Source organism: Schistocerca piceifrons, chromosome X (genome assembly GCF_021461385.2).
Source record: "Schistocerca piceifrons isolate TAMUIC-IGC-003096 chromosome X, iqSchPice1.1, whole genome shotgun sequence".
Lineage (NCBI taxonomy): Eukaryota > Metazoa > Arthropoda > Insecta > Orthoptera > Acrididae > Schistocerca > Schistocerca piceifrons.
This window is the reverse complement of record NC_060149.1, coordinates 918,366,118-918,391,657: the sequence shown is the minus strand read 5'-3', so window position 1 is coordinate 918,391,657 and position 25,540 is coordinate 918,366,118. Positions and strand designations below refer to the sequence as shown.

At 44.2% G+C, this 25,540-nt stretch overlaps 1 protein-coding gene across 1 annotated transcript in view; it reads left to right on the top strand.

Moving 5' to 3' along the window:
• Nucleotides 1-23,850, top strand: part of LOC124721676 — a 67,575-nt gene extending 43,725 nt beyond the window's left edge. Inside the window, exons 4-5 of the mRNA XM_047246749.1 lie at nt 19,439-19,513; nt 19,632-23,850. Of these exons, the coding sequence (XP_047102705.1) occupies nt 19,439-19,513; nt 19,632-22,780 (3,224 nt within the window). The 3' untranslated portion in view covers nt 22,781-23,850. The remainder of the gene's footprint in view (nt 1-19,438; nt 19,514-19,631) is intronic.
• The last annotated feature ends 1,690 nt before the right edge of the window (nt 23,851-25,540 follow it).

Below are 25,540 nucleotides of genomic sequence, written 5' to 3'. Positions count from 1 at the left end.
TTCTTCCTACCCTCTCCATACACTATGAGCATGCCAATTTTTTCTGCGTTGGTAAATCACATTGTCTACTCACGACCTAGTGCTTAGACTGTAACAGACTGACTAGCAAGTTGCAATGCAGTCAAGGAACACACAAGCATACTGTAAGCAAACAAAACAACACCTTATCCAGCAACTACACTGGTTGAATGGCACAAACAAATGCCGGAGTGGAAACTTTTAAAAATATGATATCTCGTAAACAACTTGCACTAAAATCTTAAGACACATCGCTGACATTCTAATTTACCCTACTTTGTTTGTTAATGTCAGTAGGAATTACTCCATTTAAAAATGTGTATGTTTGCACAAAAATACATGAAATATTATTGTAATCTGTTTATTGGCTAACAGTACAAGCCGCTGACTACCAATCTACTGTGTGAAAACTGCACATCAATAGCACTTTCCATTTCCACAATATTTGCAGTGCAAGTTTTAGGTGATTCACCCTGTATAATTGTATATAGTCTAACACATTCAATTAAATCAGTATTTCTATTACATTTTAGTTCCCTGTGTAGGCGTATTTCCCTTACACTGGAAATTTTTGTGGGCTGGGTTATCCACTTTAATTTGTAGCTTTATTGCTCCAGCTTTTAGGTGGAAATTTTTATTAAAGACATCTAGGAACTATTTAGGAATTTTTCAAAGTTTTTGTTAGTTGAGATACAATGATCAGAAACCATTTTATCTAAATTAACAAGTTTTCTTTAGTGGAAGTTCCTACTCTTATGGGTTTTCACACTTGAAGTGTTTCTGTGTGTAGCAGTTCAGTGAACAATGCACATTGGTCTGAGATACCCAAAATTTACAAACATCTTCATATACATAATTAGTTAAAACATTGTCAGTGCTGGTTGCTGACAGGGCATTTTCTCTGGTAGATTTAAAGAACTTCAGTGCCATTTTACATTCAGGTTCACTGCTGACAATTTTACTAGTATGGACACACATTAAATCAAGAATGAAATCCACATATTGATAATTATTGCTCCTTTGATGTAAAATGTTTCTTCGTCCTCAGCCTGCTGGCCACACACATGTACTCTGGTTATGGGCTCCATAATCCTACATTGACAGAAATGTAGACCTTGGTGGACAACTGACGTATTCATCAGATTCTGTGATCAACCACCACTGTTGCACAGTAGCAGCTGCCGCACTCTTGTTAAACAGTGTTTTCTCAGTGTTGGATATAGAGTATTTAATGTCTACTCACAGAATCAGTTTCAGTGTAAATTATGTGAAAATTTTAAACATTCATGCCCTCTGTAATTTGTTGTAATTTGGTATAATGTCCAGTAAAAAGACTAAAGATAAGATCCATTTTGTTGGCAGCACTGTCTCATTTTGAAAGTGGAAAAGAAAACATTCGCAGACAGTTGCAGTACAGGAAGGTGTGCACTATTTTGCAGATTCAGTTTTCATTATATTTCCAATTCAAATGGAAAAAATGTACGATAAAAATTATATTTTTTTAATATGTTGTACTTTCCTGAGTGCATTATCCTGGTGTTTCTTGTGAGTTGTCATAGGATGGTGCACCGTCTCATTGCATGTCAAACTACATGCCAAACACATAAGGGCTGTGACATGTCACAGCACTCATAATTAGGAGTACAATTAAATTTCAGCCGAGCCATCTGGATTTTATCGTGATTTTCCTTATTATTATTATTATGAAGAGATAACATTCCTTAAACAGGCTCTTGCTGTTTCCTTACCTCTTCCTTCTGTGACTGGACTAGTGCTCTAACAACTTCAGTGTCATTGATGTAAAGCCCTTAAGTATCACAGCCTCCTTCCTTTCTAATAAGAAAATAAGTGTTATTGTTGATCTGAGACATATTATTTTTAAGTCTCAACATACAGTGAGCCTATTAAGTTGGATACTTGGCAGTTTTCTGAATGGACGACTTATTTTCTTATATTTCCAGAAACTTACTGGTGACTCTTTGTGCCTTATTTGCACGACTCACTGCCAATCTCATTCTGGTTCCTCTATTTATTTACTGTTTGAGATTTGTGCAGCTATAGACTAATCTGCTCATTTCAAGCTTTGTTTGGCTAGTTATATTTTAGTTCTTGTATGAGGTTTATTCAAAAATGTGGAAAGTGCAAATAGCGAGATAAAAAATATATGCAGTCGATTTGAAAATGTGATTTTTGTAGATATAAGTATGAGGTTCATTCAAACGAAACCTGGTCAGTGTGTCTACCTTTGCCTTACACGTAAGGTGGCTCCTCGTAACTACAGTTATGGTGATGTCATCTATTGGTAGAGAGACTGACGCGTGCACACCATTTGATGTTGCATAGTGCCAGTGTGGTTTTACGCCGAAGAGAAGGTGGTCACACAAGTTGTTATCCACTACTGAACATACAGGTGAGTGAGCTGAGATACAGGTGAGAAGTGATTCCATTTTTGGCGGCTGAGGGAGTTGGAGGCCGTGAAATGTATCAACGGTTGAAGGCTGTGTACAGTGAGTACAGTCTGAGTCATTCAAGTGTTGTGGAATGGCACAAATGATTCCTTGAGGGGCGCGAGTCACTGGAAGAAGATGCTTGTCCTGGTGTGGGGCGGTGGGTGGAATAATTGTTAATGTTCCTATTTTTTATTTAATGCTGTTGTTTGCCATTCTCAACACTGGCTCTCTAACTACAATATTGGCAACCAGAAAGTGATTATCAAAACGTGAAGCCTGTAGTTAGAATTCCTAGTGCCAACTTCATCTGAGAAATACATTTATAGCTACATCTTTATAGCTCTGAGGAATTAGGAGATTGTCTGGGATTCATAATCAAAAACCATTCTCTCTAAAATGTTCACTATATTCTGAAAGTCACAGACCAAAAAGAATCCACACAATCCAACTACCAGAGCAGTTCAGAGTCTAATGCGCTGATGCAACTATAACTGTTCAAATTAAATGTTTAAGTGAATGCTCGCCATAATTTGATGATAATGTTCATCAAACGCCACGCTAATAATGGTAGAATGTCTGTCCTGCGGTGGCACGTGAAAATACGACATACGCAAACTAAAGATAGATCATTAACATCATCCCAAAATTAACACTTCACTCGAAAACGATTTCATGGTTACGCGTATCCCGAGTAACTTATTACTGCATCTGAGGCTGTTTATATCAACGATACCGACGCGACGCGACTCCTGGCACAGGTGGTGCGCTAATCGGCATCTGGAGAGAACTGGGGCCTTCCTTTTCTCGCGCAGCGTTCTTACATATAAAGCCGCGGTGCGGACGGCTAAGGGAACGCCTGATCAAATCTGCTCTCCTGACTAGCTGCTGGGCTAGTAATGCACCACTTTAAGTTATCGAATAAATCATTGCTTCCTTTGCTGATGTTCGATGAAGCTCTCAATTTAATTGTGCAATCAGCACACAAGTAAGTAATCATAATAAAAGTCTGACGTGGCTAAGTCAAATATTTTGCGCGAGAGAATTAATTTAATTACACTACACGCAGTAGACGAGCTCTGAACTTGCTCTTTGGAGATATGCTATAGCTATAGTTTTATAGTTATTCTGTTGAAACTTCTCACATTTTTATGATTATAGCAGATCTCCCTTCTACCTAAATTTAAGCATCCTAGCTTTATTTATTCGCCTACTTAATCTATCTTGCTTCCTTAATTTCTTTAAGACAAAAACCAGAAAATCATGAAGTTCAACTAAAATTTTAATTTGTGAGATCCAGAATACTGTTTCTACTAAATTATTATGCAAAAGGAATCTAAATATAAATTTTTAAGTTTCTAGTTCTTTTCTGTTGTGCCAATGATTTTTACAGAAAAACGTCCAAATTTCAAAAATGGTTAAAGTTATATTTATGACGTCAGAGCTAGTTACAGCAGACTAGGCTGGCACACAATGGAAAGACTGATATGAATTTTATAAGGCGTGAGTATGCTGCTGCCCTACACTGGGTAGGCTCATTGCATCATCGCACCGGAAATGGTTGCGGAAGTGGATGCTTTAGTCTTGGACAACCGCAGAATCACTGTAGACGAGATCCATCGGTTATATTAGCGTGGACGCTGCTCACACCATAATGCATCAACACTTGAACTTTGGAAAAATATGCACACAGTGGGTTCACCAATTGACCGCCAAACAGTGCAATACTCGAATGGCGCTGTCTTTCAGTCATCTGCAACATTATCATGAGGGGGAATACGGCTTTCTGTCGCATATCGTCACAGGTGACAAAACATGGTGTCACCAATTTGAACTGGAAAGCAAGCATTCGAGCAAGCTGTGTAAATATGTGACTTCACCACATCCAAAGAAAACAAAGATCATGCACACCATTCTAATGATGTCATGATGTCCTTCTTTTTGACCACAAGGGCCCATTGCTTGTCGAGTTCCTGGAACAGGAAACCACTATCAATGCCTAGCATTATCAAGCCACTTTACAGAACCTTACATGAGCCATCAAGTCGAAACGCCGAGGCATGTTGTCCAATGGTGGTATCCTCCTGCATGATAATGCCCTCTGCCCACACACGACCAATGCGGTGAAGACGACATTGCAGCAGTTTCAGTGGGAAATACAACCATATAGTCCCGACCTTTCACCGTGTGACTTTCATGTGTTTGCATCTATAAAACAAGCTGCTTGCCGACATACACTCCTGGAAATGGAAAAAAGAACATTGACACCGGTGTGTCAGACCCACCATACTTGCTCCAGACACTGCGAGAGGGCTGTACAAGCAATGATCAAACGCACGGCACAGCGGACACACCAGGAACCGCGGTGTTGGCCGTCGAATGGCGCTAGCTGCGCAGCATTTGTGCATCGCCGCCGTCAGTGTCAGCCAGTTTGCCGTGGCATACGGAGCTCCATCGCAGTCTTTAACACTGGTAGCATGCCGCGACAGCGTGGACGTGAACTGTATGTGCAGTTGACGGACTTTGAGCGAGGGCGTATAGTGGGCATGCGGGAGGCCGGGTGGACGTACCGGCGAATTGCTCAACACGTGGGGCGTGAGGTCTCCACAGTACATCGATGTTGTCGCCAGTGGTCGGCGGAAGGTGCACGTGCCCGTCGACCTGGGACCGGACCGCAGCGACGCACGGATGCACGCCAAGACCGTAGGATCCTACGCAGTGCCGTAGGGGACCGCACCGCCACTTCCCAGCAAATTAGGGACACTGTTGCTCCTGGGGTATCGGCGAGGACCATTCGCAACCGTCTCCATGAAGCTGGGCTACGGTCCCGCACACCGTTAGGCCGTCTTTCGCTCACGCCCCAACATCGCGCAGCCCGCCTCCAGTGGTGTCGCGACAGGCGTGAATGGAGGGACGAATGGAGACGTGTCGTCTTCAGCGATGAGAGTCCCTTCTGCCTTGGTGCCAATGATGGTCGTATGCGTGTTTGGCGCCGTGCAGGTGAGCGCCACAATCAGGACTGCATACGACCGAGGCACACAGGGCCAACACCCGGCATCATGGTGTGGGGAGCGATCTCCTACACTGGCCGTACACCACTGGTGATCGTTGAGGGGACACTGAATAGTGCACGGTACATCCAAACCGTCATCGAACCCATCGTTCTACCATTCCTAGACCGGCAAGGGAACTTGCTGTTCCAACAGGACAATGCACGTCCGCATGTATCCCGTGCCACCCAATGTGCTCTAGAAGGTGTAAGTCAACTACCCTGGCCAGCAAGATCTCCGGATCTGTCCCCCATTGAGCATGTTTGGGACTGGATGAAGCGTCGTCTCACGTGGTCTGCACGTCCAGCACGAACGCTGGTCCAACTGAGGCGCCAGATGGAAATGGCATGGCAGTCCGTTCCACAGGACTACATCCAGCATCTCTACGATCGTCTCCATGGGAGAATAGCAGCCTGCATTGCTGCGAAAGGTGGATATACACTGTACTAGTGCCGACATTGTGCATGCTCTGTTGCCTGTGTCTATGTGCCTGTGGTTCTGTCAGTGTGATCATGTGATGTATCTGATCCCAGGAATGTGTCAATAAAGTTTCCCCTTCCTGGGACAATGAATTCACGGTGTTCTTATTTCAATTTCCAGGAGTGTAGATTCACAACAGATGACGAAGTGTGTGAATGGGTCTAAGCCTGGATCCGACAGCAGCTTACTAGCTTCATCAAGGATGGAATCGAATGGCTAGTGTCGCAATGGAATCAATGTGCCAGCAGTTTTGGCGACTAATTTGGAGTGTGTGTACTGTATATAACTACATTTTTGAGTTAATGAAATTGTTACTATTACTTTACACTAGTGACAGGGTTTCATTTGATTGCCCCTTATATATCTTGTCCTTTTATCATTTTCTGTTCCTAGACCTACACTGATTCGTGTCTAAATTATGGTTCAGAATTTTTTGTAACTGTTCACTCATTAAATTTCGAGGCAGTAGATTAGTTGGAGGGGGGAGGGGGGAAAGTAGCTGCTATTATGAACTGATATTCTTATGCCATGACATTTCAGTAAGATAGCTCTGCCTGCTACCAACCATTTCTGCTGTGGATGCATTCTTGTTGGTCGTGCTCTTCTGGTGATGATGGTGGTTGTTGTTATAGTTGTTACACCTTAGATAAAGCATAGGAAACACTTTGTGGTGCAGTTATTTTATGTTAAGTGCACTTTAGACACAAAAAATGAGGTCAGCAAGTGAAGAAAAGAAACTTTACTGTTATACACACACACACACACACACACACAGAGATATATATATATATATATATATATATATATATATATATATATATATATATATATATATATATAATGGAAGGAAACATTCCACGTGGGAAAAATTATATATATATATATATATATTGTTTGTGTGTCTATCGACCTGCCAGCGCTTTTGTTCGGTAAGTCACCTCATCTTTGTTTTTATATATATATATATATATATATATATAGAGGGAAACATTCCACGTGGGAAAAATATATCTAAAAACAAAGATGATGTGACTTACCAAACGAAGCGCTGGCAGGTCGATAGACACACAAAATTCAAGCTTTCGCAACAAACTGTTGCCTCATCAGGAAAGAGGGGAAGGAGAGGGAAAGACGAAAGGATGTGGGTTTTAAGGGAGAGGGTAAGGAGTCATTCCAATCCCGGGAGCAGAAAGACTTACCTTAGGGGGAAAAAAGGACAGGTATACACTCGCGCGTGCGCACACACACACACACACACACACACACACACACACACACACACACACACACACATCCATCCATCCATCCATCCACACGTATACAGACACAAGCAGACATATTTAAAGACCAAATGTCTGCTTGTGTCTGTATACGTGTGGATGGATATGTGTGTGTGTGCGAGTGTATAACTGCCCTTTTTTTTCCCCCTACGGCAAGTCTTTCCACTTCCGGGATTGGAATGACTCCTTACCCTCTCCCTTAAAACCCACATCCTTTCGTCTTTCCCTCTCCTTCCCCTCTTTCCTGATGAGGCAACAGTTTGTTGCGAAAGCTTCAATTTTGTGTGTTAGTTTGTGTGTCTTATCGACCTGCCAGCGCTTCGTTTGGTAAGTCACATCATCTTTGTTTTTATATATATATATATATATATATATATATATATATATATATATATATATATGATGGGAGAAACGTGACTGGTGTACAAAGTACACTGTGGGGGGTGCCCCCCCCCCCCCCCCCACACACACACACACGATAAAATGGCTTGATGACTGCAAATGTAGGTATACATATTAAAAACATAAATTCAGTTATGGTAAGTGTAATGTAAAGTGGCAAGTTGCATACTCGCAGAGGGTGGTGATTTTTACTTGAAAAGGACACCCCTTGCTGTGTTTGTTCTGTCTGTAACTGGGAGTTTTTAGACAACATCCATTTCAGAATTTAAAATAAAGCCTTTCTTTGTGTGTTTTTAAAATTTGTATTAATCTGTGACAAAAATTGATTCCCTGCTCATCATGTTAACTGGTCTGGTAGTCACATACATGTACATAAAATGAATAAAGCTTTAAACCAGACGAGATAAGAACCTCCATAATGTGACACTGTACTGTTTAACACCATTAATTACAGTTGGAATTGTCCAATACAGGTAATATTCATGAATATCACGCTGTGCAACTGGCTGAAGGTAGTTACAGGAAAGTAGGTTGACAAATTGGTCACTGCTAACTGTTCCTATTGGTATTGAGATGTAAAGGGGACCCAGGGCAGTGGACAGTGGTTCAGCTATCAAGGGAGTGACACTTAATGACATTAAACAATGAAATCTCCAGGTTGGAATACCAACAATGTAAGGAAAAGGTAGATTGCTACTTACCGTAAAGATGACATGTTATGTTGCAGACAGGCACAATTAAGAGGCACACATTAGCTGTCAGCCACAGCCTTTTTCAGAAAAAGAAAGAGAAGCGCACACCATTCACACACACACGCACACACACGCGCACACACGCGCACACACGCGCACACACGCGCACACACACGCACACACGCGCGCACACACACGCACACACGCGCACACACACACACACACACACACACACACACACACACACACACACACACACACACACACACCTCCGTCATTTGTGGAAGTTCTGGTCTGAACTGCTGGAGATGTCGATCATGGATGCACGAGGTGTGCTTGCTTGTGTGAATGAATGGTGTCTGCTTCTCTTTTCCTGATGAAGGCTTTGACCAAAAGCTAATGGATAAGTCCCTTTTAATTGTGCTTATCTGCAAATTAACATGTCACCTTTATGGTAAGTAGCAATCCATCTTTTCCTTACCTGATAGCATTAGATGTTCCAGAGACTGAAACTGACAAGTTTTTATGAAGATTTGGATGATTGTAGTAGGAAGGGATTTTTGGGAGTGTTACAGTTTCAAGATATTTTTACATGACACTGAATGAGTTGGTTGTACAGATTTTTAGGACAGTCACACTTGCCCTAATTCACAATAGTAGTAGTGATACGGCCACTACATGCATAGGCTGTGGAGACCATTCTTTTTGCCATACGTAACTCTCTTCCATTTTTGGGGGAAGAGTCTCATCTGAAAAGCTACAAATACATACAGCTTCTTTCACCACCAATTACAATCCTAAACACTACATTTACCAAATGTAGCTGAATTTTTCTAGCATTTGATGACAGTGTTCAGCACACAGTTTTTTCAGTCATTAGAAGGTACAGTAAGTGATCACAGCAAATTTTTCAAGCCCCCTGCAGGTCCGGGGATTAGAATAGGCCCGAGGTATTCCTGCCTGTCGTATGAGATGCCTAAAGGGAGTTTCACACGTTTTAGCCTTTATATGTGGTGGTCCCCTGTAGGGTTTGATCTTCATTCTTCAAATTTTCCCGTAGAGCGAGCCAATTGGGGAAGGGCGCTTTACTAGGTGCATCATATCCGTCGTTCATCGAGATCTTTAGCCCACTTTCTCGTCGTCGCATTGCAGTCCTGCCTATTCTCCATCTCTTGGGTGAGGACACCTTCCTGGGTGCATTTTCCACCATGCACTGTGCAGTGTCGATTTCTGCATCAACGATGACCATGGACTTCTTTGCACCTGATATCCAGCACAGTAACCAGTCCATTATGGTGGAGCCCCCTGACCACACAGGGATCGCTCTGCTGATGCCTGCGCCATTAACTCCACACATATGCCAAGAGGTAGATGCCCATCCCCCTGGGGCATCAGGACTCCCGGCAATGGCCATCCTGCCAGGTGGCCTTTGCTGTGGCTGGGTGGCGCCCGTGGGGAGGGCCCCTGGTTGGAGTGGGTGGCATCAGGGTGGATGACACGTGATGAAGTGTAGTCAATCATCTCTTGCTGGTGGTGAAACACCAGCAGTCCCTAAGCATTCACACGCTGAATTCAACACACAGAAGTACGACCCCAAATCGTTCCCCTCCCTGGCCACACCATGGGAGGAACATCAGGCTAAGGATGGCAGCGGATCTTATTTGCCCCAGTACCTTGTATGTTTGAGAGCTGATGGGGGAATCTTTCTTGGCGATGAAGCCTCAGTTTTTTGTTGAGCATTTAAAGGACAAGATTGGGAACGTGGAGGGCCTGTCCAAAATGAGATCTGGGACAGTCTTGATCAAAGCAGTATCCTCTGCCCAGTCACGGGAGTTACTCGCTTTTGACAAGCTGGGGGATGTTTCTGTAACCATCACACCTCATAAGAGCTTAACTATGGTCCAGGGTATCATATTTGACAGAGACCTTCTTTTGCAGTCCGACGATGAGCTGCACGCCAATTTAGAGCGGAGAGGTGTACATTTCGTCCGTTGTGTCCACTAGGGTCCGAGGATAATCAGGTTGCCAACGGTGTCTTCATCTTGGCCTTTGAGGGTGATACATTGCCCGAGAAGGGCAAGATGGTGATCTACCAGTGTGATGTCAAGATTGCGGACACCCATCACATCCCAGTACTCCATGTGCCCCGCCTCCCATCTGTGTCAACTGTGGAGAGCACCATTCGCCTTGCTCACCTGACTGCAGGATTCTCCAGAAAGAAAGGAAAATCATGAAGTACAAGACCCTGGACAGACTGAACTACACTGAGGCTAAGAGAAAATTTCAACGCCTGCATCCTGTGCGTATGACATTGTCTTATGCTGTCGCTACAACAGGTCTGGCCCTATCAGCTCTGGCAACCCAGGTCACTTCTCAGAGCCGCAAGACTACACCTGCCCCCTTGATGGTGGGGGCCATTTCCCTCCCTGTTGCACCTGCACTAACTGCTTTGGGAACAACACCCCTCCAACCATCGGGGACATCCGTCCCCACTTCTAAGCTGGAGAAGCGTAAGTTTTCTTTGGCTTCTCTTGCTAGGAAGGGGTCCCTTGGGTCACTCCCTTCCCAGATTTCTTTTAGTGGGAAAGATGACACCCCCCCCCCTCCCCCCCCCCCCTCCCCCCCCCCCCCCCTGTGGCTGAAGAGCCCAAAAGCAGCTGTTCATAGGGCTTAATGCCCATCCTCAGTCCTGGAGACTGAGCCAGTGAAGTCCTCCCAGCCAGGGAAATTCAAGGAGCAGTGAGAGAAATCCAAAAAGAAAACCCCTAAGACCAAGGAAATTGCAGCGGCACCCACACCACCACTACCTACAAGCTCTGCAGCTGAGGATGAGGTGGAGATTTTCGCGTCTGCTGAGGACCTACATCTCGCGAGACCCTCAGACATAGTGGATATAGACAGCTCAGGCAATAAATCGGTTGCAGCAGGTGACTGAGGCGTAAACTGCCTCACTGAATGTTCCGTGCCTTCCCAGTTTCATGATGTCATCCTCCAGTGGAAATGCGACGGTTTATTCCAGCGCCTGTCTGAGCTACAGCAACTGTTAAGCTTTACACCTGCTATCTGCATTGCACTTTACCTTAATGATGGTCCACTCACTGTAGTGGAGGCATATCTATTCTTAGGACTGGTTTTAGACACTCGATTGACATGGCTCCCTCATCTTCGTCAGCTTAAGCAGAAGTGCTGGCAGCACTTCACTGCCCACCGTTGCCTGAGCACACCAATTGGGGTGCAGATCGCTGCACGCTGCTGCAGCTCAACAGAGCCCTTGTCCAATCCCGAATTGACTATGGGAGTGTGGTTTATGGTTGAGCAGTGCCTCCAGCATTGCATTTACTCGACCCTGTGCACCACTGTGGGGTTCGATTAGCGACAAGCGAGTCTGGTGGTCAGTGTATTGGTGGAGGCTGGTGTCCCTCCACTACAAACCAGACATGTGCATCTGCTTGCCAGTTACACAGCACACATTCATAGTTCCCCTGAGCATCCGAATAACTATCTCCTTTTCCCGCCCATGGCAGTCCATCTCTCGCATTGGCAGTCCTGATAGGGGCTAACGATTGCGGTTCGTGTGCGGTCCCTTCTCTCCGAACTGGAGTCCTTCCCTTTACCACCTATACTTGCGGTCCATTCACGTACACCTCCATGGTGTACGCCTCGACCGCAGCTTCATCTGGACCTTTTGCATGGCCCTAAGGACTCAATTAACCCCGCCACTCTCTGCTGTCGCTTCCTCTCGAATCTTGACGTGTTCAGAGGCTCTGAAGTGGTTTACACCGACAGCTCAATGCCTGATGGTCACGTAGGTTTCGCATATGTTCATGGAGGACATATTGAGCAGCAGTCCTTGACAGTTGGCTGCAGTGTTTTCACTGCAGAGCTGGCGGCCATATCTCGTGCTCTTGAGTACATCTGCTCATGCCCTGACAAGTCATGCACAACAGTTTGATGCCTGATGGTAATGTGGGCTTTGCATTTGTCCACAGAGGCCATATTGAACAGTATTTCTTACCCAATGGCTGTAGTGTGTTCACTGCAGGGCTGGTAGCCATACCTCGAGCAGTTCGGTATATTCGTTGATGCCCCGAGGAATCGTTTCTTCTGTGTACTGACTCATTGAGCAGCCCACAAGCTATCGACCAGTGCTACCCTTGCCACCCTCTGGTACTGTCCATTCAGGAGTTCATCTACGCCTCGGAACAGTCTCGCCGTTCCGTGGTGTTGTGTGGACCCCAGGACACGTCCAAATCCCCAGCAACGAACTTGCCGACAGGTTGTCCAAACAGGCAACACTGAGACGTCGAATGTGTGGAAGGTTTTCATGCACTCCTCTCGCAGGGAATCAGTTGTCCTCTGCCAGCTCCGCATTGGCCATACCTGGCTAATGCGTGGTTACCTACTCCGTCACTGTGCCTCTCAAATGACAAGTCATCCACCCTTTTCCTGGACTGCCCACTTGTAGCCACTCTGCGGCAGACTTTTAACTTTCCCAGCACCCTGCCTTCGGTGCTGGGTGACAGTGCCCCCATAGCAGCTTTAGTTTTATGTTTTATCCTTAAGAGTGGGTTTTATACTCCTATGTAGGTTTTAGCGCATGTCTTTTGTCCCTCCATGTCCTCCCACCATAGTGCTTTTAGGGTGGAGGTTTTAATGTGTTGCAGAGTGGCTGGCTTTCCCTTTTTATTCTCGTGGTTGGCCAGCCACTGTGATCTACCTTCTGTTTCTAGCGTCTCTTGTTTTCTTGTCCTCTTTTGTTCCTTCTAGTATTCGTTGCCTTCCCTTCGTTCTTGTGGATTTTCCTTTCTTTCCGTTTTGTGTTATATGTTTCGTCCGTTTTATTCTCATCCTTGTGGCATTGTTTTATTAGGAACAAGGGACCGATGACCTCATAGTTTGGTCCCTTCTCTCTCTTTAAACCAACCAACCAACCAACCAACACCAGCCGGTAGCAATGTCAAAGCGGGCATCAGGGCAGATGACAGGCGATGAAGCGTAGTCCATCATCTCTTGCTGGTGGTGAAACACCAGCAGTCTCTAAGCATTCGCAAGCTCAATTAAATGCACAGAAGTATGACCCCAAATTGTTCCCCTCCCTGGCCACACCATGTGAGGAACTAAGGCTAAGGATGGCAGTGGATCTTATTTGCCCCAGTACCTTGTATGTTCGAGAGCTGATGGGAATCTTCCAGAAACCTGAGTTTTTTTGTTGAGCATTTAGAGGACAAGTTTGGGGAGGTGGAGGGGTTTTCCAAAATGAGATCTGGGTCAGTCTTTATCAAAACAGCATCCTCTGCCTAGTCATGGATGTTACTCGCTTGTGACAAGCTGGGGGATGTTTCTGTAACAATCATGCACCCCATAAGAGCTTAAATATGGTGCAGGGTATCATATTTCACAGGGACCTTCTTTTGCAATATGACAATGAGTTGTGCGCCAATTTAGAGCGGTGAGGTGTAAATTTCGTCCTGCGTGTCCACTGGGTTCCAAGGAATAATCAGGTTGCCACCAGCGCCTTCATCTATTCCTTCGAGGGTGACACATTGCCCGAGAAGTTCAAGGTGATGGTCTAAAGCTATGATGGAAAGCCCCATATCCCTCCCTGATGCGTCACATGTTGAGATTGCAGACACCCATCACATCCCAATACTCAATGTGCCCTGCCTCCCATCTGTGTCGGCTGTGGAGAGCACCATTTGCCTTGCTCGCCAGCCTGCAGAATTCTCCAGAAAGAAAGGAAAGTCATGGAGTACGAGACCCTGGACCGACTGACCTACACTGAGGCTAAGAGAAAATTTGAATGGCTGCGTCCTGTACGTATGACACTGTCGTACACCGTCGCTACAACAGGTTTGGTACCATCAGCTCTGCCAACCCGTCACCTCTCAGAGCTGGAAGACTACACCTGCCCCCTTGATGGTGGGGGGTGTTTCCCTGTCTGTTGCTCCCGCACCACGTACTTCGGGAGCAACACGCCCCCCCCCCCCCACCACCCCTCCCCCAACCATTGGGGTCGTCTGTCCCCACTTCTAAACCACCGGAGAAGCGTAAGTCTTCTTCAGCTTCTCTCGCTAGGATGGGGTCCTGTGGGTCACTCCCTTCCCCGGTTTCTGCTAGTGGGAAAGATGACACCCATCAGTGGTTGAAGAGCTCAAAAGCAACTGGTTGTAGGGCCTCACACTCATCCTCAGTCCCGGAGACTGAGCTAGTGAACTCCTCCCAGCCAGGGAAACCCAAGGAGCACCGAGGGAAATCCAAAAAGGAGACCCCTAAGACTAAGGAAATTGCGGTGGACCCACACCACCGATACCTACAAGCTCTGCGTCTAAGGATGGGGTGGAGATTCTGGCATCTGCTTAGGACCTAGATCTTGCCAGACCCTCAAACGCGATGGCTATAGACTGCTCAGGCAGTAAGTCGGTGGCAGCAGGTGACTCTGAGGTGTAAACTGCCTCATTCATTGTTCCATGCATTCCCAGTCTCATGATGACATCATCCTCCAGTGGAATTGCGCCACATGGCTGAGCTATGGCAACTGTTCAGCTTTACACGTGCTGTCTGCATCGACCTCCAGAAAACCTGGTTCCCAGCAATGCAGACCCATGCCCTCCACGGCTATAAGGCGTATTACAGGAACCGTAGCGACTATGATCGGGTGTCAGGTGAAGTTTGCGTTAATGTCCTAAACTCAGTCTGTAGTGACACTGTGCCCCGTCAAACCCCTCTTGAAGCTGTGGCTGGCAGAATAAGGACCACATAGGTATAACTGTCTGCAATATATATCTTCCTCCAGATGATGCAGTACCCCCTGAATGTATTAGCTGCACTGATTGACCAATCCCCTAAACCTTTCCTGCTTCTAGGAGATTTTATCACCCATAACCTCTTGTGGGGTGGCACCATGTTTACTGGCCGAGGCAGAGATGTCGAAACTTTACTGTCTTAGTTTGCCCTCTGCCTCTTAAATACTGGGGCCGCCACAAATTTTAGTGTGACCCATGATAGTTACTCGACCATTGATTTATCAATTTGCAGTCCAGGACTTCTCCCATCTATCCATTGGAGAGCACATGACGACCTGTGTGGTAGTGACCACTTCCCCATCTTCCTGTCACTGCCCCGGCATCAGGCCCACGGGCACCTGCCCCGTTGGGCATTAAACGAGGCGGACTGGGAAACTTTCACCTCTGCTGTAACCATTGAATCTCCACAAACGGTAACATCGATGTAATGGTCGAGCAAGTGACTACAACAATTGTTTCTGTGGCAGAAAATGCGATCCCTCGCTCTTTAGGGTTACCCCGGTGTAAGGCAGTCCCTTGGTTGATTGTCAGAAGTCGCTGAAGCTGTTAAGGAGCGTTGGCAAGCTTTACAGCGGCATAAGCGGCACCCTTACCTGGACCACCTCGTAGCCTTTAAATGGTTCTGTGCCTGAATTCGCGAACTTATCAAATGACAGAAGCAGGAGTGTTGGGAGAGATACGTCTTGACCGTTAGGTGCCATACATCACCTTCCCAAGTCTGGGCAAAGATCAAAAATGTTTTCAGGTACCAGACCCCCACAGGTGTTCCCAGTGTTACCATAACTGTAATGTTATCAAGCGACGCAAACATGATTGCCGAGCACTTTGCCGAGCACTTTGCCGAGCACTTTGCCGAGCACTTTGCCGAGCACTTTGCCGAGCACTTTGCCGAGCACTTTGCCGAGCACTTTGCCGAGCACTTTGCCGAGCACTTTGCCGAGCACTTTGCCGAGCACCTGTGTTGGAGAATTACCCCAGCCTTTCGCACTATCAAATGGCGGCTGGAAGGGATAGTCCTCTCATTCACTACATGCCACTGTGAATCCTATAACGCCTCATTTACAGAGTGGGAGCTCCTCGGTGCCCTTGCACATTGCCCCAACACAGCTCCTGGTCCTGATTGGATCCACAGTTAGATGATTAAACATCTCTCATCTGACTACAAGTGACAATATCCTCATCATCCTCAACTGGATCTGGTGCAATGGTGTCTTTCCACCGCAATGGCAGGAGAGCACCATCATTCCGGGCTCAAACCCAGTAAAAACCCGCTTGGTGTGGATAGCTATCGGCCCATCAGCCTCGCCGACGTTCTTTGTAAGCTGTTGGAATGTATGATGTGTCAGCAGTTGGGTTGGGTTCTGGAGTCACATGCCCTACTGGCTCCATGTCATGGTAGCTTTTGCCAGGGTTGCTCTACCACGGATAATCTTGTGTCCCTGGAGTCTGCCATCCAAGCAGTCTTTTCCAGACACCAACACTTGGTTGCCATCTTTTTTGACTTACGTAAAGCATACAACATGACCTGGAGACATCATATCCGTGCCACATTGTGTGAGTGGGGTCTCATGGGCCCGCTCCCGATTCTTATCCAAAACTTCCAGTCGTTCCATAATTTCCGTGTCCAAGCTGGTGACTCACATAGTTCTATTCATATCCAGGAGAATGGAGTCCTGCAGGGCTCTGTATTGAGTGTATCTCTATTTTTAGTTGCCATTAACGGTCTAGCAGCAGCTGTCGGCACCTCCGTCTCACCTTCTCTGTATACAGACGACTTCTGCATTTCATACTGCTGCTATAGTACTAGTGTTGCTGAGCTTCACCTCCAGGGAGCCATCCACAAGGTGCAGTCATGGGCTCTAGCCCGTGGATTACAGTTTTCCGCCATGAAGACGTGTTCGTGCATTTCTGTTGTGTCATACCATTTATCCGGAACCAGCACTTTACCTTAATGACGATCCACTCACTGTAGTGGAGACATATCGATTCTTAGGTCTGGTTTTCGACACTCGTTTGACTTTGCTTTCCTCATCTTCGTCAGCTTAAACCCAAGTGTTGGCAGCACCTCAATGCCCTCCGCTGCCTGAGCAACACCAATTGGGGTGCAGATTGCTCCATGCTGCTGCAGCTCTACGGAGCCCTTGTTGACTCCTGCCTTGACTATGGGAGTGTGATTTATGGTTTGGCAGCGCCCTCAGCATTGTGTTTGTTCGACCCATTGCACCATTGCGGAGTTCGTCTACCGACAGCAGCTTATAGGTTGAGTACGGTGACAAGTGTACTGGTGAAGGTTGCAGTCCCTTTATAGAAGATCAGACGTGCGCAAGTGCTCGACAGTTACATTGCACACATTCGTAGCTCTCCTGAACGTCCTAATTACCATCTTCTTTTCCCAGCCATGGCGATTCACCCCTGCATAGGTGGCCCACGTCAGGGCTAATGATTGCGGTTCACGTGCGATTGCTTCTGTCTGAACGGGAGTCCTTCCCTTCACCACCTCTCCTTGAAGTCCATTCATGTACACCTTTGCAGTGTAGCTGTAGGCCAGAGCTTCACCTGGACCTTTCTGTGGCCCTAAGGACTCCGTTAACCCTGCGACTCTCCGCTGTCACTTCCTCTCGATTGTTGAAGTGTTCTGGGGCTCTGAAGTAGTTTACACCAACAGTTTGATGACTGATGGTAATGTTGGCTTAGCCTTTGTCCACAGAGGCTATATTGAACAGCATTCCTTGCCCAATGGCTGCAATGTATTCACTGCAGGGCTGGTGGCCATATCTCGAGCACTTCAGTATATCCGTTGATGCCCCAAGGAATCTTTTCTTCTGTGGACTGACTCCTTGAGCAGCCTACAAGCTATCGACCAGTGCTACCCTCTCCATCCTTTGGTGGCGTCCATCCAGGAGTCCATCTCTGCCCTGGACTGGTCCCGTAGTTCAGTGGTGTTTGTGTGGATCCCAGGACACATCAGCATCCCAGGCAACAAACTTGCCAACGGGCTGGCGAAACAGGCTACGCGGAAACCGCTTCTGGAGATGGGCATCTCTGAACCTGACCTGCGTTCTGACTTACGGTTTTTTGGCTTTGGGAGACGGTATGGCATAACAGTACGCACAACAAACTGTGTGTCATTAAGGAGACTACGAATGTGTGGAAGTCTTCCATACGGGCCTCTCGCAGGGAATCAGTTGTCCTCTGCTGGCTCAGCATTGGCCTTGCTGGGGCGACCCACAGTTACCTCTTGCGCCGTGAAGACCCGTCTCAGTGTTGGTGTGGTGCCCGGTTGACAGTGGCCCATATTCTGGTGCACTGTCCCGCTTTGACTGCCCAGCGACGAAATCTTGGTTTACCGTACTCATTGCCGCTAATTTTATCTGACAACGCCTCATTGGCTGATTTAGTTTTACGTTTTATTCATGAGGGTGGGTTTTATCATTTGATCTAAGCGTGTCCTTTGTCCCTCTGTGTCCTCCACCCTAGTGCTTTTAGGGTGGAGGTTTTAATGTGTTGCAGAGAGGCTTGTGGTCGGCCAGCCACTGTATTCTGCTTTCTTGTTCTACTCTGATGTTTTCTTGTCCTCTTTTGTTCCTTTTAGTGTTTATTACCTTTCCTTCATTCTTGTGGTTTTTCCTTTCTTTCCATTCTGTGTTATATGTCTCGTCTGTTTTAGTCTTTCACTTGTCGCATTGTTTTATTAGGAACAAGGGACCACTGACCTCGTAGTTTGGTCCCTTCCCCCCTCTTTTAAACCAACCAACCAACCAACTAACCTATAACATGGCTGTCAGATTTGAGCAAAACAAAGTTTTCTGTTCTTGCAAAAGCAGAACAGACCTAATGGACATAGGAATCACCAGTGCCTTCTGTTCTTGTAAGGGTCATACTGTCCTAGACCAGGACTAGTCTCTTTACTAATTTCAGTGTAAGAAAAGAAAATAACAAGCAACATCCATAGAGAACAGCAAGAGTACACAAAGCATTCACTAGTGCTACAGCACCAGTTGTTTGCATTGGTTGACAGTGTTGGTTGTTGTTTTAACATGTGGTATTTCAGGCCTAATGATTAACAGTGTCTTACACAGCCACAGATCGTAACATCCTGCACTTTAAGCTGCCATGATAAAGTTTCTGTATACTATAAGTAAAAGATAGGACTACAGCCTTGTGTGGATTTCATTAAAACATTTCACTTCATTTTATTAATAGTTTGTAATAATCTTGTTTCTGTCAGTTTGAGCGACTGAGTCTTTGGTGTATTTTTGTTTTCAGATGTAGATTTTCTTGCCTCATGTGGCTCTGCCTCAGCCATTACTCCTCGTGGTCCACGATTACTGGAAAATTCAGGTATGAAAACTAATGGAGTACTATGAATGAATGTAATTCATACTCTATTTGTGCTAGAAATGTAACTTACATAACACAGTTATGTATGACAGTTTTAATGGTGTAGTTCATTTTCCAGAAAATGCCTCGAGAGATGGAGCAGCTACAAGGAATGCTGATGTGTTTGACATTGAAGGATTGGATCTTGGCTCTTTAGACTTTGAGGAACAAGAACTTATTAAAATGATACAGTCATTAGAAGTTGCTTGTGCAACTGCAGATGAAGAACTGATGAGCTGCAGGAACGCAGGAAAAACTCAAAGTAATCAGAAAATACAAGTAAATGGATCTTCAGCACCACAATACTTTGAAGCACAATCCTTTGACAAACTTAATACACCAGATCTAGGCTCAGAACAGCCCACCATCAAGGTGGTAGGTAATAACAAATTACCAGAGTGTTCTGGGGAGCAAGACTTGGAGAAAATGAAACAAACTGATATCAGCCCAGAACAGCTGCAGCCATCTGTCAATGCTATGGAAAGTGTTTTACTGCATAACAACGATGTGGAGAACAAAGCAGCACTGCCTTGTGGTGCACAGAGTACTGGAAAATCGAGACAGCCAAATGTTGGAACTGCACAGCATTCTTGTAAATTACCTGAGGAGCCAGTATCAACTAGCTGTCTCACTGAAGCTAAAGATTTGTGTTCTGATCGGATCACATTGGAAGAACTTCTTGGAAATGATTTTGAGAAATTTTTGAATGATTTAAATGTAGGTGATTTTCAAGATGTTATCTCATTTGATCAACAACCAGAGGAGGTCTTGTTGGAATGCTTAGAGATTCGCAAGGGTGATGATTCAGAAGTACAAGATAAAGAAGTGATGGAGAAAGATTTAAGCAGCAGTCTGCATGACCTTGATGCTGTTGAGGATGAATCAGATGTTGCAGACATTGATGACATAATATCAGATAAACTTAATGCAAAATACAAGTGTGATGAAATTAGTCCTGATTTTGATTTAGAACACATGCTGCATTTTAAGTGTGGTAAAAAACAAGAATCCAGTGTTTCAGATTTCCAGGCTGAATCACTGTCTGAACAAAGTATTGAGCAGAAACTTGAGACAGTAAGACGACAAAAAGAACTTTTGTTATCTTCTAAGCCATGGAATAAATGTTTATATGGTGCTCCAGATGCTTGTAAAAATTTGAACTTTGCTACATGTGGCAGTCACAGCATATCACAAAACACTCAGGCTTTGCTTTGTGAAAACAAAAGTCAACATCCAGGGTATACAACTGCTGAATTTAATGGGGCACATGTTTTCAAAAATGCCTCAAGAACAAATGTTTCTAGTGACAGCTTTCTGTCACAGAACCTACAGAGAAGACCCAGTGAGAGAGAACATAAGCTGTCACGTGGTACAGATGTGAAAGACATATTTCGTAACACACTGAATGCTAATTATACAAAAGCAAAGAGAATTCCCATGGCTCGAGCAACAGGAAGTGCAGCTAGTAGAGATAATGGTTCAAATTCGAGCACAAAGGACTCACGAAGCAGTGCTACTCCACGAATGGAGCAGAAAGAAACTTCAGCTGTTGCAAATCTTCTGAATTTGCTTATAAAAACGTCGTGTGCAGATTATAATGGCGATAAAACTGATGAATTGGAAGCTGTAGAAGCTCAGTTACTATCTCATTTTAAAAAGGCTCCTATAACCTATTGCAGACTGAACACCATAAAAGCAGCTTGTAAGCATGCTGCTAGTGTTGCTGCAGAAGGTAAACTAGCATCTAGAACTAATACAGATATATCTGCTGAGAACATTTTACAGCCTTTGCAAAAATCTGAACACAATCAGGCTACCACATCCTCATTTAACAGTGTTAAACCGACCAGAAATGGCAAAACACATGGTAGATCAACTAGAGGGCAGCTGTTCGCACAGACACAGAATCTGTTTAGAGAAATGGATGAAAAAAGAGCATTGAAATCAAAATGTTATACGCAAGGTAACTGCAGCAAAACTCGCAAAGAAAATAAAATATATCCAAATCCATTTTACCAAGAAGGAAGAGAGAACAATTCAGGTAAAGGAAGTAAATGCAGTCAGTGTGGAAAAGCAAAACGCCCACCCGGGGTTCTTCTGAAGAACCATTATCCAGCTCTTAACAGTTACAAATTTTGCTATAGCAGTGCCACAGAAAATGTTACAAACAATGTTCCACTTTCTTCCAAGAAATCTGAATGTGATCAGGCACCTTCTTCACTCACTTTGAAAACTGTTACACCTTCTAGTTCATCGTATAAAGTAGCAAAAGATAAAAGCACTATGACAGAAATGGACGACCAAATTAAAGCTTTTAAGTCAGGTAGCTGCAGCACAAGTAAAAATCAAAAGGAGGGTGAAACGAAATCCCCTGTAAACTTATGTAAAGTTGGAGGAAAGAGTCCTTTAAATGGCAAAGGGGGCAAATGCTGTCAGCCAGGAAAAGTAAAAAGCCCATCTGATGCTTGTTCAGCACATATTAACAAACAAGGTTTTGATCCTAACAACAGTACAGAAAATATCTCTAACAGTGTTTCACAGGCCTCACGGAAGTCAGAAACCAGCCAAGTACCTACTACATGCTCAGTTAAAACTAGTAAAACATTAAGTAAATCCTGCAAAGCCACAAAAGAGAAAAGTACAATGGCTAATGGAAAGAAAGTGCCAAAATCAGATAATAATATCAAAGGTACATCTCATGACAGGTGTGAAGAAACTACTGATAAATTTCATGGAGATGTTAACTCTCTGTGTGCTAGACATGCTGCAGTTTTTGAACTAAACAAAGGTTGCCAACAGGGGAAAATGAAAGGAGCAGTAGTTCTTCAGAAAAATAGTTCTCAAATTGTTGACAATGGAACAAATAAAGGTAGTCCAAAGAAAGGACAGAAAACTGTGGTTAGTCCCAAAGGTGTAAACTTTCACAAAGAAATGAAGGGTGCACCACAGGCAATATCAACTTCAGATGTAGGAATAAGCTCACAAGGAAATGGGAAATGCTTCATTACTGGCACTGAGACTACTGTGGGAAACACAGGTGATAGCAAACAGCGTACTGAAAATGAAGTTCCTTCTGTTTCTTCGCAGGATATGTGCACTGACAGCAATAAAGGAGGAAGTGTGCCAAACAAAAAACTGAATTCAGCAGGTAGTACCAAACGCACAAGCAGGGCTAGAAGAAGAAAGACTAAGGAAGAAAGTAAAGGTCAAGAAGTGACTGCACAGTGAATCTATCTTGGGTACATTTGGTATTCCAAAGTAGCCAAAGATCAATGAAAATTTGACAGACAAGGAAACATAGGACTACATTTGTTCATCGTTGAGTACTAATGAAGAACTAAAAAGGAAAATAAACTGTCTTCTCCTACTTGAAACTTAGTATTTTTGGTGCTACACATTTGGCTGGAGAGTGTTGGAATTGTAGCTGTAGCCATATGCTGTGATTGGAGAGATTGGGTAAGAGTGTGAATGTGAATTTTACAAGTTATGTTAAGTGTAATTTCACAGGCAATAGACCATGGAAACGTGTAGCCACCCAGTTATAAGCTTTTAACTATTCTTTTTGAAAGATGTGTGTGGCTTAAGTATTTGGTAGCACAGAGCATGAAGAGGAAGGCTGATATTCTTAAAAATGAGCAGTGCAGTAGTAGTGTGTGGCACAGTTATGAGTAATGACATTAAGTAAATGAATCTAAAGTGACAAATGTTGACGTCTTTTTGTGGGAAAAAAATTTCTGAACTTGCAAATCTCGTGTAGTGGTTTTGAGTGTCTGGAAAGTGGGCCTATTTTAAGTTCCCACAGGATTAGAAGTGGTGTGTGTGTAAGATATTCTTAAGACTAAAGCATTGGTTAAATATTATTTTAACCAACTATAATTGGGAGACTGCTAATTATTGATAAAACTGATTTGTAGCATATGTTACCCTGAATTGTGACTTCATATTAATAACCCACTGTTCAATATTTTGGAGTCTTCGTTGCTGCTTCTTTATATCTCTGTGCTCTCTCTTCTGTTGTGGAAACAATCTTTCACCATTGTCAGCTGTCACAAAGCATGAAAGAAAATTTACTAACATCAAATCCACAGGGATGCAGATATGTTGGCTAGCACTTATCTTCATGAGGCATAACTCCCAGCACCCTTGTCAGATGAAAATAGTGTTTCTTAGCTGTCACAGCCACAGATTCCTTCTTCAGTGCAGGGAAGAAGAAGTAGTACGAGCTAGAAGAGTGGGTAGGTATAAATAAGAATGAAGGTTGAGAGACAGACCCACCCCCAGAGAAAGGGAGGCAAAGATGAAGAACCATATGTCGGAAAGGGGGACTGTTGGTGTTAACAACAGACATTGTGCCACCTTCAGTTTAGTTATGAGACAAGGGAATGATGGTGCCATAAGTAAAGGTGAATAGAGACGAGAAAAGAAAATCAGCAGGCGAGAGAGAGAGAAAAAAAAAAAGAGTAAAATAGGGCTGGGAAGGAGAGAAATTAGATATATAAATTTTAATAAGCACTAATGGAGGAGGGAGAGGTGGTAGTGTGAGAGAGCGTGTTTCAGAGTAATTTATTATTCCAGACTTCATTTAAATTGGTGTTGAGTGAGGAGATCCAAATGGCCGATGCTGTAAAAGAGCCACTCGGGTATCCTGAGTCGTGTTGTAAAGTACGATTAAAAAACACGAATACACTCAGGCAAACAGTTTGCCTTGGAGGCATTCAGCACTGAATTACTGAGTAAGCAAGATTCTTGTTGACCTATTTCCCCTCTCCCCCCCAACCATGTTCTCTTTTCTGCATTTGAGCAAGGAATACTGTCATCATTAATTTTTGTACCTCTCTTGTAACTGCTTTAGGAGTTGAGCTTCCTAAAGGTAAGTACTGCTTACACCATCTGTCACTTCTGAATGGAATTTTTCTTCTTATACCATTAGGCATTACCCAGAAAATTCAGCCTGTCAACTGTCAACTTTAAAATACAAGTCATTGCTTAATAAGACATGCATTTTTACATCCCTTTGTTTGTAGCACTCTTCACTAACTGTGTTAGCAGCTTTTAATGATTGGAATGGGATCTTATCATTTTTATGGATGAACACATTTTCTTGATTTCTTTACCTAAACGTGTTCACCACGTGTGTGGTGATTGGGGTGAATTTTTATTTTATTTTCTATAATAAAGTTGAAATACGAATAAGAGAGATACAAAGACAAGGCACTACTTATCTTAGGGATGTACAACTCCTATTATTTTCAATTGAAATTTACAAGACTAGATGACAGCACTCCTAGCTTTAGGAAATAATGTTTGTTCTGGCAGGAAAAAGTTATTCATTTGGTGGGAGGTTTGGTATGGGGTGGAGGGGGTGGGTATGTCACTCGCAACATACACTAAGAGGAATGCAGCCTATATAATGACGTTCAAATCCCTGTTCAGCCATCCAGATTTAGTAAAGATTATGGCTGATTTTCTTCTGTAATCTGAGTTTGTGCTGATGATATTGTTGACAGGATGTTCAACACTAATCTTCCTTCCTAGCTTCCATATTTGTGTGATGAAAACTTGAGGAAAAAGGTGGGCAAGTGGCCAAAGATAGTACACTAGTAATTGCTGTTCCAGCTTAAGTTCAGAGACGAGGAAAGTTATGGATAGTGGAAAATTAAGATGGATTAGGAGAGGAAATAATGAGAAGTGAAAAGAGTATTATGATCTAGAATAGGAAGACATGACCACGTAGAAGCTGCAATGTGGCTACATAGTCAGTGACTACTTATTCAGTGATTAGTTCATATCATATGATCTGTTATTACTGAACTGTGCCAGTGGCGGCAGTATGTTTATAAATGCTTGTGATGTTTAAAGATTCATGGCATGTAATGACAAAGGCTCATCCTACAAAGCCAGCATGACTGATTACATTGAACATATGAAGTTCAAGCTATCAAAACAAGTCATTGAATGGATAGTTGTATAGCAGCTTCTTAGCAGCAA